Genomic DNA, 15,257 nt, shown 5'->3' with positions numbered 1-15,257 from the left:
ACCACAAACGAAAATGTAACGTTTACACGTTTTCTTTATTTAAAAAATATTTCTCACTTCGCAAGATATTTTCCTTAACATAAGGAACCCCAAATCAATATTTCTTTAAAATACAGTACATATTAATTTTGGACATTGGAAGCCTCAAACGAGTAACATAAAGGCTATTGGATCTGACTATTTGAGACCAACATTTGTTGATCCATTGAAAATAAGGGGTTTACTTGTCTGTTTTTTTTAACTAGTCATATACAATTTTTCTGTGATATATGCTTTCCATGCACATTGTAATAGCTTTTTTGTATTGATGAATGTTTTATTAATGTGTACTGTATTTTAAAGAAATGTTTACATTAATTGTTTTTCAGGAAAACAGTTTTCTCTGTAATTTTGATATTGATTTTGGGTTCCTTATGTTAAGGAAAATACTTTGCAAAGTGAGAAATATTTTTTAAATAAAGAAAACGTGTAACATTACATTTTAGTTTGTGGTTTAAAAGAAATTATTTTTAATAATATGCTTGTATTATAGTAAGATGTCATTCAGGATACATAATTAATTTCTAAGAGTTAATCCAGGGAAATTCCCATTGACTTTGATTGTCTGTAGTACCCTGTTCCCTGGAACAAGTGGGGTCTTCTCTCTTTTGTTAACTAGGAGCTAATAGTGGGCCTTTGAGTCAGCTGGTCCCTCCTTTATGGGAAAATCGAGTTGCCTATTACTCATATACTCTAGGTCAAGAACAAGGATATATTTCTGTTGGACGAAAGCAGCGGTTTGCTTAAAATGTTACTTATTTACTGGAAACATATGCTCCCGGGTAATGTTGCAATAGATCTGTGGACTTGCCTACACTCAACATAGGCTTTATTTATAGCGTGCAGCACTACAAAAGTATATTCTGTGAGCAATGACAACTGTAAGTATAATCATGTTTAGCACAGCGGGCAGCCGTCTCCCGCGCAAATAAATCAGAAACGTGTAGGGGCGCCCTGCTGAAACTGGCGGAAGCCTGTTTTCCTGCTCATAGCCCGTTTAAGACACTTGCTTCAGCTCCTGGGAATGTTAGCAGAAACCCAAACATTGTACCGCAAATGTAAGGTATCTGATTCCAACAAGACTATTTAGCCTAATAGAACCGAATGAGGCCAATGTACGTTTGCAAAACGTTGGGTTGGGCATTACTCATACATTCGCTCAGATTAATGTTTTTACCATTGTTCAATCTACGATGTTTGTTTATGAACAGGCACGCGGATCCGCATTGCATACTCCGTCTTGAATACTTGAACTAAAGTACCGAAGCACACATATATATAATTCCTGTGCTCCCTCACTGTACCAGCTATAGTTAGTTTGACTGCATTATCAGAAAATATCCCTGAAAATGATTTTGTAGTTCAACCAAACAGCTGTTTATGGCCATTCTTTTCAAGACGTCTTAGAGCCAAAAAGTATTCAGACGGTGTCTATCTTGCCTCTATCTGTGCCCCTTAGGAAACGGTATTTCTGTATATTCACGCAGCGTCTGATTGGTAACGTGGGCACTCGGGCAATGCCCGAGGGGGCCGGTATCCGAAATCCTGCTGTGGGCTGCTTTTTTGGGCAGCCTGGGGGGCCTATTCGGGCGGTGTCTGTGCAGGCTGTGTCTGTGTTTGATGCCGCCAACGGCCTAGTGGGTTCCTGAGGGGCCTTTCTTGAGGTAGATGGGCGTCCATTACCTCCCTCTTATCAACGTCAGAAGTGTCACTCCCTTTCTCTCGATGGGGCCGGCCCATCAATGCATGCATAGTGAACGGGACAGGGGGCCTGAGCAGAAGTGGCCTCACTTGTTTTCAGGTGTGTTTCACCAGTGTAAACTAATCCGTGTGTTTTTTTAAACGCCCCCTCCCAATTTTTTTATAAAAATTCACAGAGGCAGTGGTTTGCGGAAAGGTAATATGCAAATGTGGGCCACTTTTTTTTAGCGTGCCCTGGACGATTTTTAATCCCTATTCGCAGGGCCGGCGCTAGGCATGGGCAGTGTGGGCAGCCGCCCAGGGCCTCGCGCTCAGCAAAACACAGGGGGCCTCGCGCCCCTGTGAAAGGTCACACTTTCACAGCTCACTTCAGGGCCCCCGGCAGCGCCTCGGGCGCCTTGGTTAAGTACCGGCCATTCTCGGCTCTGTTTGGGCATTTTGTATCCAAGCAACAGAGGCCCCTTTGTTTCTTTCGAGCACCAGCCGGACACAGGTAAGAGAAGGTGGGTGAGGGGAGGAGGGAGCAGCCAGATCAACTGGCTTTTGTTATACTTCGAATCTTGGTAGGGCAGTGTCTTGTATCTTAAAATGTATGCATAAGCAATATTTGACTTGTACTGATCTGACAGGGGGGGCAATATTACATACACATCGAAAATATATTTACTGTTGCCATCTAAGCTAGGTACAGCTACAATTGAAGCACACCCCTTCAGCTGAGGTTTTTTTTTTTTTTTTTTTGCTCTCTGATGAGCTCTCTGCAGTGTCTTGGGAAGTGCCTTGTTACGGTTTGAAGGCCCAGGGGAGGGGGGCCCCCTCCCAGGGCCTCATAGCACTGTGTCGAGCTGGAAGGTCATGGTGTGGGGGCCCCCTTCCCTGGGCCTTGTAGCCTTCGGTGTCTGTTTCAGAAAGCGCAGAAAGAGTGTAGGTTTTAAGCAGGACTCATTTATATATTGGTGATACATTTGGCAAGTTAGTGAAGGTGGCAATGTATGCCTCCAATGAGCCTGTCCTGGACTACAAAATTGTTATCATCTTTGTAATGTGGGCATTGTAGCCATCGGTGGCTATTGGGCAGGAAGCAGAGACGTGAAAAAGTAAGTGAAGCAAAATCAGTTGCAGTGGAAACCACGTTCATAAATTACTAGTAGAACAGCACCTTGCCGTTTAAGTATAGTGGACCTTTTAAACAAGCATTTGCAATGCAATAGGTCTCGCATTAGGAAAGTTTGAGCTATTGGTCTTGTAAATGACAATTTTATTATTTATGTCTTGGTTTTGAAAATAGCTAAATTAATAGCTTTGTCATTTACAATGCCAATAGTTATAACTTTCGCAAATGTGACACCTATAGCATTTGTAAAGCAACATGTTTTGTATTTACGTGACTTAGATGTATTGATATTACAAATAACAATGGCTTTTAATTTTTTAATTAATTAATACTTAAATAAAAGTGATTGTAATGTATAATGGCAACAGCTTAAACTTTTGTAAATAACTTTTGTGAAGATTATGTTCAGTGTATTTTATTGTGAAGAAAATCCAAGAACAGAAGTGAAATATTAACATCGTTTTGTGACATTTGTAATAAAGCTTGAAACATTGAGAGAATGTATTTGAACCAGTTGTTGTTGAATGGTTGCACATATTGATGCTGTGATGGCGCGGAGTGATGTGGTGGCGACGAGTGATGCTGTGGCGGCGACGAGTGATGCTGTGGCTTTCAGTGATGCTATGGTAGCGCATAGTGATGTTGTGGTGCCCCTGAGTGATGCTGTGGTGCCCCTGAGTGATGCTGTGGAGGCCGTGAGTGATGCTGTGGTGGTGCTGTGGTGGTGCTGTGGTGGTGCTGTGGTGGTGTGTGGTGGTGCTGTGGTGGTGCTGAGTGGTGCTTTGGTGGTGCTGAGTGATGCTGTGGTGGTGCTGAGTGATGCTGTGGTGGTGCTGAGGGATGCTGTGGTGGTGCTGAGTGGTGGTGTGGTGGTGCTGAGTGGTGGTGTGGTGGTGCTGAGTGGTGGTGTGGTGGTGCTGAGTGATGCTGTGGTGGTGCTGAGTGATGCTGTGGTGGTGTGGTGGTGCTGAGTGGTGCTGTGGTGGTGTGGTAGTGCTGAGTGATGCTGTGGTGGTGCTGAGTGGTGCTGTGGTGGTGCTGAGTGGTGCTGTGGTGGTGCTGAGTGGTGCTGAGTGGTGCCGTGGTGGTGCTGAGTGATGCTGTGGTGGTGCTGAGTGGTGCTGTGGTGGTGCTGAGTGATGCTGAGGTGGCGCTGAGTGATGCTGTGGTGGTGCTGAGTGGTGCTGTGGTGGTGCTGAGTGACTTCTTGCAGGGATCATTTCGATGGCCATGCTATCACATCTCAACCATATTGCTTCAAAATGCATTTTATCCTCTAGTCCTGAAGTACGGCATAGACCAGAAGATGCTCTTTATGCGTTACTTTCAAGATGTGTCAGTAAATCAGATGCTCACTCCTGACCTGCGGTTCCTACACGTAAATCGTGCCTAGGCAAGCTAACACTTTTAACCTTCCAAGGTCGGTATATTACACACCCTTAAAGATTACGTAATAGTAACGCTCGCCACTGCACAAAAAGTCTGCTCTACATTGCTGTTCACTACCGGTAGGTGAGGTGGCCTCCTCTAGAATTCTCTGCGCTTCAACACTCGCCAGTCCTCTTATAGCTCCTTACTCATCTCAAGCACCTATGACCTAGGATACTAAGATTAAATGTTACTATGTTATGTTACGTCATGATGGTACCTTGACTCTACAACTTGATAGCAAAGCATGCTGTTCCGTCTCACAGTCCTCATACCCCACTATGCGATTGCTCCTCTTTCTTCTATACTGTGCCTGTACTCTTTGTTTGAAAAATCTCAATTAAAAAGATGCTGAAGCCCTTTGAGCCCAATGGGCAACGTGCCTGATCCTGAGTAATCACTGTTGTAGGTGCTAAGCTTCCTGGTGCAAGGTCGGCGATCTTTGGACCAATCTATGTAATTTTCACTTTCAAACTAAAACCAGCAGAATCAAAAAGTTTTAACTTGTCAGCTAGAAGAGCCATGGGCCAGATGTTCAAACATTTTTGTGGTTACAAGCGATCTGGTTTGGAGTTTGTGACCTCACTGCATTTTGCAACAAGCATTGTGTTCATTCTCTCAACCTTGTTTCATTGCAATATTTAATTTTATCTACTTTTTATAATAAATTGATATTTGCTCACGTGTTTTCAATCCCCTCTACTTTTTGTCCATGTTACTGATATCCACATTAGTTAGCTTCAGTGATGCCAAATAAGATCAATAGTACTGCGATGTCGCTTTCTGTGATGTCACTTCTTGTGACGCAATATGCAACAAGGGGGGCCTCGCATCTTCCCTTTCGCCCGGGGCCTCAGAAGGCCTAGGACCGGCCCTGCCTATTCGACCCTGTCACGTTTATATTTCATTTAACTGTATCACCTTGAGACCCTTTAAGGTGCTCTGACGCACGCGGTGGCTGTTTCGCGCTCAACTAAAAGCACAAGTAAGCAAACCTATTCACGACTAAAACACTTAAAGACCGACAAGATATACGTGGTATTTTTTAATTTGACAAAGTATGCAAAATGTTCCTCCAGGTGAAATGACGCGTTTTATCCCGGAAAAATAAATAATCGCTATATAAAAAGTCTATTTTACATCCGTGGTGTACTGAAGTGAATACATTTCAATAATGCTCGAGGTGTGATTCCCATCAGCTCTGTGACGGTGAGAAATGCTGTGAAAAGCGTCTTTCAGGGTTTAAGGGGTTAACCTCTGTGAGCGCTAGAGGATGCAGAATCAAATGCTTTTAGCACTGGAGACTGGCCTCAGGAAACACCAACACTATAGGCCCATTTGTTCACATTACACGGCTAAAGTAGAATGCTGACAATTTTCACAATAACAAGAATGGCTGAATAACTTTTCCCCTCTAGCTTACCAACTGTGTTTCTCTTGCCGGAGTTCATTTGCGTGACCTCTGAACCCGAAACCCCAGCAGCCTGTCTGACCTGTCACTTCTCTTGTATTTAGGTGGCCCTGGTACAGTGGACCGAAAGTGTTGGACTAACGCTAGTGGGCAGAGATCAATCCTCCATGCAGCTACGGACACCTAGTGGCCAAGTGTTGAACTTCACTATCCTGCAGATATTTCCCTTCACCTATGAAAGTAAACGAATGGGCATCATCGTGAGGGTAAGTCAGAGAATATACTTTAAAATACTTAATATTTAGTGGCGCATTTTATCATTTTGAACAGGTGTGGTACCGAGGCTGAGATTAGTGCGCATGCGCATTCAAAACCTGATTCTGCGTTTTATTTTGGTTTTGTGATAATTTGTCAAAATCCTCTTCTTTCTTACCTTCAGCTAAATTATCTCTCGTATTTTCCTGAATACTTTAACAGAACAAACTGTGATATTTTTCTGAATGCAGATAGCTTAATGTGTCAACCATGTGATAAAGCCAGGCTTATTAGCTTTCACAAGCACCCCTGCCTCGCAGTCACTCTGGCGATCTTCGGTCATCAGACACCATACAAGATAACGTGGCATCCGCCCTGTTAATTACTTATCACACCTCTATGTACCTTTTCTTAAATTGTTTTTGATAACCATACCTAAACATAAGGGTCTTTTGTTGGATGTCCAAGAAAATAATAATCAACAATCAAATCAGATGCTCTTTCACTAAGGCTGCAAAAACAACAATGATGGACAGAATGTGGATCAATGTCACACATTCACCCCAGTCAAAAGATCTGGGCCCAAATCCATCGTTTTTCCACTCCACACCACCCTGGGTTAGACAATGGCGATATGCAAATCCGCGCTGACCCTGTGCCCCATGGGAACAGTCCAGTCCGAACTACAAAAGCCATGTCCTTCCCAGAATGGAAACAAGCATCCGAGGACCGGCCCGGTTTCGAGGTAACACCTCTCATCAGCCCGGCTAGCTTGCTTCCAGTGGTGTGGAGTGCCTGGGACTCACGTCTGAGCATCCCCAGTACACTTAGAGCGGTTACTGCAAAAACAACAATGATGGACAGAATGTGGATCAATGTCACACATTCACCCCAGTCAAAAGATCTGGGCCCAAATCCATCGTTTTTCCACTCCACACCACCCTGGGTTAGACAATGGCGATATGCAAATCAGCGCTGACCCTGTGCCCCATGGGAACAGTCCAGTCCGAACTACAAAAGCCATGTCCTTCCCAGAATGGAAACAAGCATCCGAGGACCGGCCCGGTTTCGAGGTAACACCTCATCAGCCCGGCTAGCTTGCTTCCAGTGGTGTGGAGTGCCTGGGACTCACGTCTGAGCATCCCCAGTACACTTAGAGCGGTTACTGCAAAAACAACAATGATGGACAGAATGTGGATCAATGTCACACATTCACCCCAGTCAAAAGATCTGGGCCCAAATCCATCGTTTTTCCACTCCACACCACCCTGGGTTAGACAATGGCGATATGCAAATCAGCGCTGACCCTGACCCTTAGTCCTCGGATGCTTGTTTCCATTCTGGGAAGGACATGGCTTTTGTAGGTTACTAAGGCTGACCAAACAGTCATGCACACTTTACATGTTCTCCACCGAGAACATGCCCAGGCTCCCACTACCTGTCTGAGCTCCGAACCATGGTGCTCAGACCAATCACAGAGCTGCATTGGCTTAAAGGAGCCTGGGTGCTTCCTGTTTCCGACCCAACGGGTGAGACGGTGGAGGAGAGATGCGGCAATAGGTGGATTTGTTTTTATTTCTTTTACACCCCTGCCCACCTCCCCCAACCCGTGCCAGCCACCACTGGGAGTATACAAGCATATGAAAGAAATGCAATAGAGGTACATAAAGAAGAAAAAATATGATACTTACATTATCCCCAGAACGATACTAGACACCATTGTTTGTATTAGTATTGATACATATCTCAACATGCATTGATAAACCTAAAGCTAGGTAAACACTCCTCATCTCTTTGAGTAAGCAGCTTGGCACAAAAATAAAAAGGAAAGGAAAAAAGAGCAAACCCTTAAATGCAGTTGCCGTTCTTGAATTACTGGAGACTGTGTCTACTTCTAAGGAATGTAGGGGCTCATTACTATGGAGGGAGGATGGCCACCGCCGGGCCAGCGGTGGCGATCCTCCCGCCATCATAATGTGTTTCACCCACCACCAAATAGGATGGCGGTGGGAATCACATAGGTATGTAAAGTCAGTCCGCCATGGTCCAGCAAGGCGGTCCTTTTCCGCCCGCCTTGCGGGACCTGAAACCAGGGCATCATTGTGGCAGTGCAGTGCAGGCAACGCCATAGTGATTATGATGAGCCCTACCGACTGTCTATTTGCAGCGGAAAGCCCGCTGCAAAAAGACAGGCAGAGACTGGCTTTGAGGGCCCGTTGCAGGCCCCCTCTGTGTGGGGGTGTGCACGGGGGGGGGGGTACCACATTTACATGCACAAGGTGTCATGCACTGCGTGGTGCCTGCCACTTTGTACATGGAAATGCACATCATGACATTTTCACATTGTGGACGGTGCTGCAGCCAGCAGTACTGTCCGCAATGTGAAAAGGCCAGGATGCGCCCGCCAGTGTGGCGGGCGTATCCTAATTGGGCTGGGGGGACCGAGGCACGTCTGGTGGGAAGTCCAATTACCGTTATGATGGCAGGCGGACTGATGTCCACCCGCCATCATAATGAGCCCCGTAATTCCTATCTACCCATAAAAAGTTATTATTAATATCATAACCTGTGAAAGAAGGAATATTATTGCAGTTGCACACCAGATGTAGGGCCAGGATGGTGCGATATACCTATCTCGAAAATAACAACAGGCTCAGAGCCATCTGCAGCGCCAATGAATTCGAGAAATTATTATTTCATGTGAGTCTGATGCCACTTAATTGCCAAAGTCTGTATGAGATTCATTTTCATACAGCACAACATCTTGCTTTCATTTCACATCAATTGATGTAGATTCTCGGGTGGTTCTCAACAATTTGAAGCTGTGGAAGTATTAGTTATTGATTTTGTGGCATCAGGTTGATCTGTTATTTCTGTCCTTGTTATATCCTGAGTGCCACGAGAAATGGGAAGAATGGATATCCGTACAATACTACCATTCTGGCTTTTTAAGCTTTTCCGTTTGAGCTTATCCCACAAATTACTCCCACCCCTACCAGACTTGGGGTGATGGGAAGTCCGGTCCTGCTATTCTGTTTAGCTTTGTGCTTCATCTTAGTTTCAGATGAAGCTTCTCTTTAGCGGAGCTCCCTGACATATTTTGAGTTGAAGATTCACAGCTCAAGAACCTAAGGTATCCTGTCCCACAGAGGTATACATTTTTCAAATAGATTTTGGAAATTTGCATTCACAACCCGAACAGAAACTACAACCAAGCGCTGGCGTGCTTCCAGAACTATTTACTCTCCTTGAATGTTACTAAGGACAATCAGAGACAAGTTACAAAATTGCCAGTCAATTTCATCCCTAAATAAAGAGCAAATGCTCTTTAAAGATAGCAGGGCTACAGCCAGGTCCTAGGGCCTTTCCATGGTCCCTCGTCGCCCTCAATCTGCCTTTCGCTTCTTTTGTAGCCATGGAAGGAGCATGCAGCCACGTCCTTACTCGCCCAGCCACTGTGGCGTGCAAGCATTCCAGCATCCGCGTGGCACTGGACATCCTACCTACCGTCTCGTGGGTTGGGTGGCCAGCTGCCCGGTCAGTCCAACATGCCCCCTCAGCCACTACTTCCAAACACCCCTAGTATGCCTGTTTCCCATCATGGGCTCCCAGTGGGTGGAATAATCTGCCATCACCAATGCCACTGGTAGTTCATAACATAGGACAGGTGGGTTTTGCAGATTGTCCTAGGGGGCTTCACCCTCCTCTTTGAGACTACTCCTCCCTCCATGCCACCTACTTATGACAAGCTGATGGAGGACCACCTATCTCTTCTCCGCCAGAAAGTGACAGCGGCACTTTTGACCAAAGGAGCCATTGAAAGAGTGCTGAAGCCAGAATTGGGTCGTGGTTGTTATTCCTGCTACTTTCTGGTGCACAAGAAGGACAGAGGCCTTCGTCCTATCCTCGACCTGCGCTCTCTCAACTTCTTACACAAGAAGGAGAAGTTCAAAATGCTCCCTCTTGCTCAAGTCCTCTCTGCACTGGACTCGGGAGACTGGATGGTAGCGTTGAACTTGTTTTGGGGAAATTTCTATATTCTTGTCCTGCCTGCCCACAGTTGTTACCAGCAGTTCATGGTGGGAAACAAGCACTTTTAGTTGGCTGTGCTCCCCTTTGACCTCACCAGCACCCCTCGGTTGTTTACCAAGGTGATGGCTGTGGCTGCAGCTCATATGTTGAGACCAGGGGTGTCTTCCTTTATCTGGACGACTGGCTGGCAAAGGCAGGCTCGATCCTGGCTGCTGTCTCCCACCTCCAGACCTGGGTGAACCTCCTGCATTCGCTGGTGTTCACTATCAGCATGCCAAAGTCACACCTGAATCACTCTCAGATGCTCTCTTTCATCTGAGCTGTTCTGGACAATTTGCTGTTTCGGGCCTATCCTTCTGAATGGCGAGTCCAGGAAATTCAGGCTATGATACATACTTTTCAGCCTCTATCCTGGATTTTCGGTGAGACTGATTCTGAGGCTGCTGGGCCTCATGACCTCCTTCATTGGTGACACATGCTTGTTGGCATTTCTGGGCTCTGCAGTGAAGACTGAAGTTCCAGGGGGCACAGCATCAGGGGAATCTCTGACATGGTCCAGATCTCGGAGGGAACAGCGAAGGATCTGCACTGATGGTTAAGAAACCACAGTTGAGTCAGAGGGAGACCCCTTCCACAACCCTATCTGACAGTAGTGACAGATGCATCACTCCTCTAATGGGGCAGCATTCTGGGAGGGGTGGATGTCAGTGGACTCTGGTCTCCAGCAGAATCTGGACTCCACATCAACCTCTTGGAGCTCCGATTGATCCGTTTGGAATTGTAATCCTTTCTACCCTCTATTCCGGGAAGGCTGGTGCAACTGTTCACAGACAACACCACTGCCATGTGGTACTGCAACCAACAGGGCCCTTTGTTGAGAGGCCCTGCATCTCTAGACATGGCTGGAACAGTAGGGCATAACTCTGATGATTCAACATCTGATAGGTTCTCTGAATGCCAGAGTGGGTAAACTCAGCTGCAGATGCCTCATGGATCACAAATTACGTCTCCATATGGAGGTGGTGCAAGGTCTCTTTCAGGAGTGTGGACAGCCTTGGTTAGATCCATTCCCCGTCAATGAGAATGTGCACTGTCAACAGTTCTGCTAGCTGGAGCTTCCAAGGTGGCTCTAAAGTGGAGCCCAGGCCTCATATACGCTTTCTGCTTATACCACTCCTGCCCAGAGTTCTCAAGAAAATCAGGAATGACCGAGCCCATAACATTGTTGTGGCTCCAGATTGGGCACAAGAGGCTGGCATCCCGAGCTGTTGAGAATTGCCATTGGTCCTCCATTCAGGCTGCCCTTTCTGGAGGATCTTCTGTTGCAGCAGCAAGAGAGGGTTCTCCAGCCGATCCTGTCAACGCTCCGCCTTATTGCGTGGAGATTGAGCGGCAATAGTTGACAGCTTTAGACCTTCTTCCCGAAGTCTGTAACATTATCTTGGCAGCTAGGCGCCTCTCCACCAAGACTGCTTACGCCTGCCATTGGGCAAAATTTGTAGCATGGTATACAGAAAGACTAATCGATCCCCTTTCTGCCCCCCTTTCTCAGTTTCTCCTCTATCATCCTTTATCTTGCCCAGCAGGGCTCTGCTCTGAGCACTCTCAAGTGCTATCTAGGCTCAATTTAGGCTTTTCTGCGGTTGCCCGATTAGCCATCCCTCTCCACATTTCCTATTGTAAATATGTTTCTGAAAGGTTTACAACATTTGTTTAAACCTGCTCCCTTTAGTATGCCCCAGTGGACCACATTCTCATTCTCATCCTTACTGTCCTTATGTGCGCTCTCTTTCAGCCTCTACACAATTGTCCACTGAGGCTTCTTACCATCAATACAGCCTTCCTGGTGGCAATAACATCTGCCCGCACAGTCAGTCAGCTTCAGGCTTTGTCATCCAAGCCTCTTTATCTTAACATCTACCCAGACAAACTGGTGCTGCATACAAGAACTTCCTTCCTTCTGAAGGTGGTCACTCCATTTCACATAGGCCAATCGATCACTCTACATACTTTGTACGCTCCGCCTCATCCCTCCAAATAAGAGGAGCAAATTCACCATCTGGACCCAAAAAGAGCAATGTCGTTCTACCTTGACAACACACAAGAGCTTCAGGTGAAGGACCCACTCTTCATGGGGTATGTCAGAGTGAAGAAAGGACCGGCCATACAAAGGAGGAACATCTCATGAGATATAGTACTCTGTATCAAAGTCGAAACACATTGGCTAAGAAGCCACCTCCTGAGGGTTCGCAGGCTCATTCCACCAGAGCTAAAGCTGCAACCACTCCGTTAAGCATCCGGAGTTCCGGTCCTGGACATCTGGCAGACAGTTACGTGGGCTTCCTTGCATACTATTACCAAACACTACTGCCAGAACAGTCAGGTCTGTAGAGATGGGCACCATGCATGTTTCGTCCTGCAGGACTTCCCCATGTGAAAGTGGTCCACAGGTAACCTGCCAACAAATGCAGATCAACCGGATTGGAGGAAACTAGACTCCAAGGAGTGTGAATTATGCGGGGCCGCAAAACAAGACCTCATCCACCTATTTTGCATCTGTCCTGCACTAGACCAGGAACGTCGGCACTGGTTAAAGGCAAAGTATAATGAACATGGAATACGCACCTGCCGCTCAGCCATTATACAAGTCCTGTGCACAACAGACCCACAATTAATTTGCAGAACAGTTAAGTTTGTTTTGAAGTTCAAGAATAAAGGAGGTGTCACGGCAAAGAGCCGTTAAAAATCCTGAACACGCTGTTACATAAAGAAGCCATAAGAACTCTGTATTTGCAATCATGTAAGAAGTTCACGTTGCAACATCAAGAACTAATAAGAACTCTGTACCCATAATCATTCAAGAAGCCATATCGCCATCCTCCCCCTGTCGAAAGTTTCAGATAACACGTAGTAGATCGAACTAAATTTACTTTAACCTTGAGATAGAAGAGTTGCGTCCGCCGTGTTTCACCAGTTAAGGCATCTATCCAAATTGAGACTAAGACTGTGAAAAAAGGGCATTCTCTGCATAGAACTAACATAATATCGGATTATGTAGTTCAGTATTAATCTCCCTAACATGTATCATGTAACATATATTTTATCAATGTTTTTAAATTTAAATCTCGCACGCCTATTGACCAATTTTAAATTGATGTACTTTTTACTTTTGTAATGGTTTTTATTAACTACACAATGAAAGAGTCCTTTCTGGTCCACAGACCAACCTCCGGGGGGGTATTGCTTGGGTATCTATTGTAAGATAAGAAATCTATGGCTAGAAGTCTCTATTAGATGAACAAGTTGCTTACCTTTGGGAACTCCTTATCTGGTAGAGACTCAACTAGCTGCACATTCCATACTGACCCACCCATCCTCTCCGCTCTGCGAACGGATTTCTAGAGGCCGGGCTTTCCCCTTTCAGGGCCCCAGTATTCCACGCCAGTTGTCAGTGTACTTTGTGGCTTTGTGTTGTTGGCAGGGAAAGTCATGAAAAGTAACTGATGTCAGCACACTGGGGTGGCACCTATATAGGCACTGTGTACGCCACTTTTGGTGCTGACAACGCCACGTGGAGCAAAACAACACCACCTACTGATGCACAGGGGTACTGCTCAAGACAACATTTCCTCATCTAGTCTGACACCTGGGTATAATTCTAAGGTAAGGAATCTGCAACTAGATAGTCTCTACCAGATAAGGTGTTACTGAAGGTAAGTAACCTGTGTGTTGAGTAGTCTCTGAAGACCAATGCCAGTTTGGCTCAGTAGGACTACATTGCCTGCATGTTGAAAGTTGAGATTGCTTGTTGAGTTAGTTTCGAGGGGTAAGAGTCTGCTTCGTTTAGTCAACTTGTAAGACCCACCAGGAATACATGAAAACAGGAAGAGGCTTACAACACGTCTTTGCTTTAATCCCCTGTTTGAATTTTTGAGTTTTTTCTAAAGTAGGACCCTGTTGACATGGTTGAATACCTTTCAGAAGTCAATAAAGCACATGCAAAGCAATTGAGTTTTGCTGATTGATCTTCCCATAAGCATTTAAAGTGCTAGCAGGTTTTTCCAGCGTGCTTGACTCTGGCTTAAAGCCAGTATGTTCAAAAGAAATTAGTCTACAAGTCTATATCTTCCACGAGGAGCCAATCAAAATATTTAGTTTCCATGTTCAGCAAGACAATCAATTGATAACTCTTCGGATTTGCATACGGGCCCTTTTTATAAACTGGGTGCAGCCCGAGCCACACCAGAAAGTGGGGATTGAGGTTGTTGCCAGGCAATGATTGAACAATATCAAAAATGCTGCTGCCCAGTACGTTATGTCCTGTGTAAAAATAATTGCTATTTAACAACAAGGGGTGGTGATGGACAGAGTTTCTGAATTAAGCAGAATACTCTCACCCAGTCAAGAGATCAGGGCTAGATCCAACACCGTTTTTTAGCTCACTGCCCTGTTCCCATGATGCACTGGGCCAGGGACAGACTAATTTGCATATAGCCAGGTTCTGAGCTGGGATGGGGCAGTGAGCTAAATAACGGTGATGGATCAAGCCCTGATCTTTGGACTGGGTAAGAGTGGTCTGCTTAATTCAGACACTCTGTTCATCACCACCCCCTTTTCTGAATCGTAAAAATAATTGCTGTCAGGCAATCTGGACCAGGGGCACCATCGCCCTCGCTTTTGCTTATACAATTTTCTATGGCTTTTTGCTGGTGCTCCATAGGTGACCAGGATGAAATATGAGGGAATTGGGAATCAGGTGTGTCCCCTAAATACAAGGACTGGATGTGTGATATCCAGAACTTGACCTCCACAACATTCCGTTGAATTTTTCAGGAGATGTTTTGGAATTGCCCCATCAGCCTCCAAAAGACTTGCTGGTTTTAGTTGGAGCATGTCTTGAAGAGTTCTGTCCAAATCTAATTTTCTTTGCTTTGCACCACTTCCCAAATTCATTTTTTTGATAGGCTTTCCTGAATATTTAGACTTTTTTCTTTCCCACCTTTGGGTTCTCTTAAGGATTAATAGCCTTGGCTTGCTTGTCTAGATTTTTCGTCTCATTTCTCAGTGTTTTTGTGTACCAGTTCTTAATTTGAGACTTTACTTGGGTTTATTGAGAGGTTGTATGAACTCCAAGAAATTGATTGAGCTCTCTTTGAACATTATCCCAGATTTGGAAAGTTTGCCATCGCCCTGAGCATGGTATCTGTGGCCGCTTGCCATTCCTTCCAACAACCCTGCGATGTAGGGTTCCAGAGAACACAACCTCTTGAATATGTG

General features: G+C 45.5%; 1 protein-coding gene across 1 annotated transcript in view; it reads left to right on the top strand.

Annotated features, from left to right (window-relative positions):
* Positions 1-15,257, top strand: part of ATP9A (ATPase phospholipid transporting 9A) — a 510,313-nt gene that overhangs the window by 288,375 nt on the left and 206,681 nt on the right. The window contains exon 15 of the mRNA XM_078652049.1: positions 5,798-5,959. Coding sequence (XP_078508175.1) covers positions 5,798-5,959 — 162 coding nt within the window. The remainder of the gene's footprint in view (positions 1-5,797; positions 5,960-15,257) is intronic.

Source organism: Lissotriton helveticus, chromosome 7, assembly GCF_964261635.1.
Source record: "Lissotriton helveticus chromosome 7, aLisHel1.1, whole genome shotgun sequence".
Classification (NCBI taxonomy): domain Eukaryota; kingdom Metazoa; phylum Chordata; class Amphibia; order Caudata; family Salamandridae; genus Lissotriton; species Lissotriton helveticus.
Note: the sequence above shows the minus strand (reverse complement) of the source record. Positions and strands in the feature narration are given on the sequence as shown.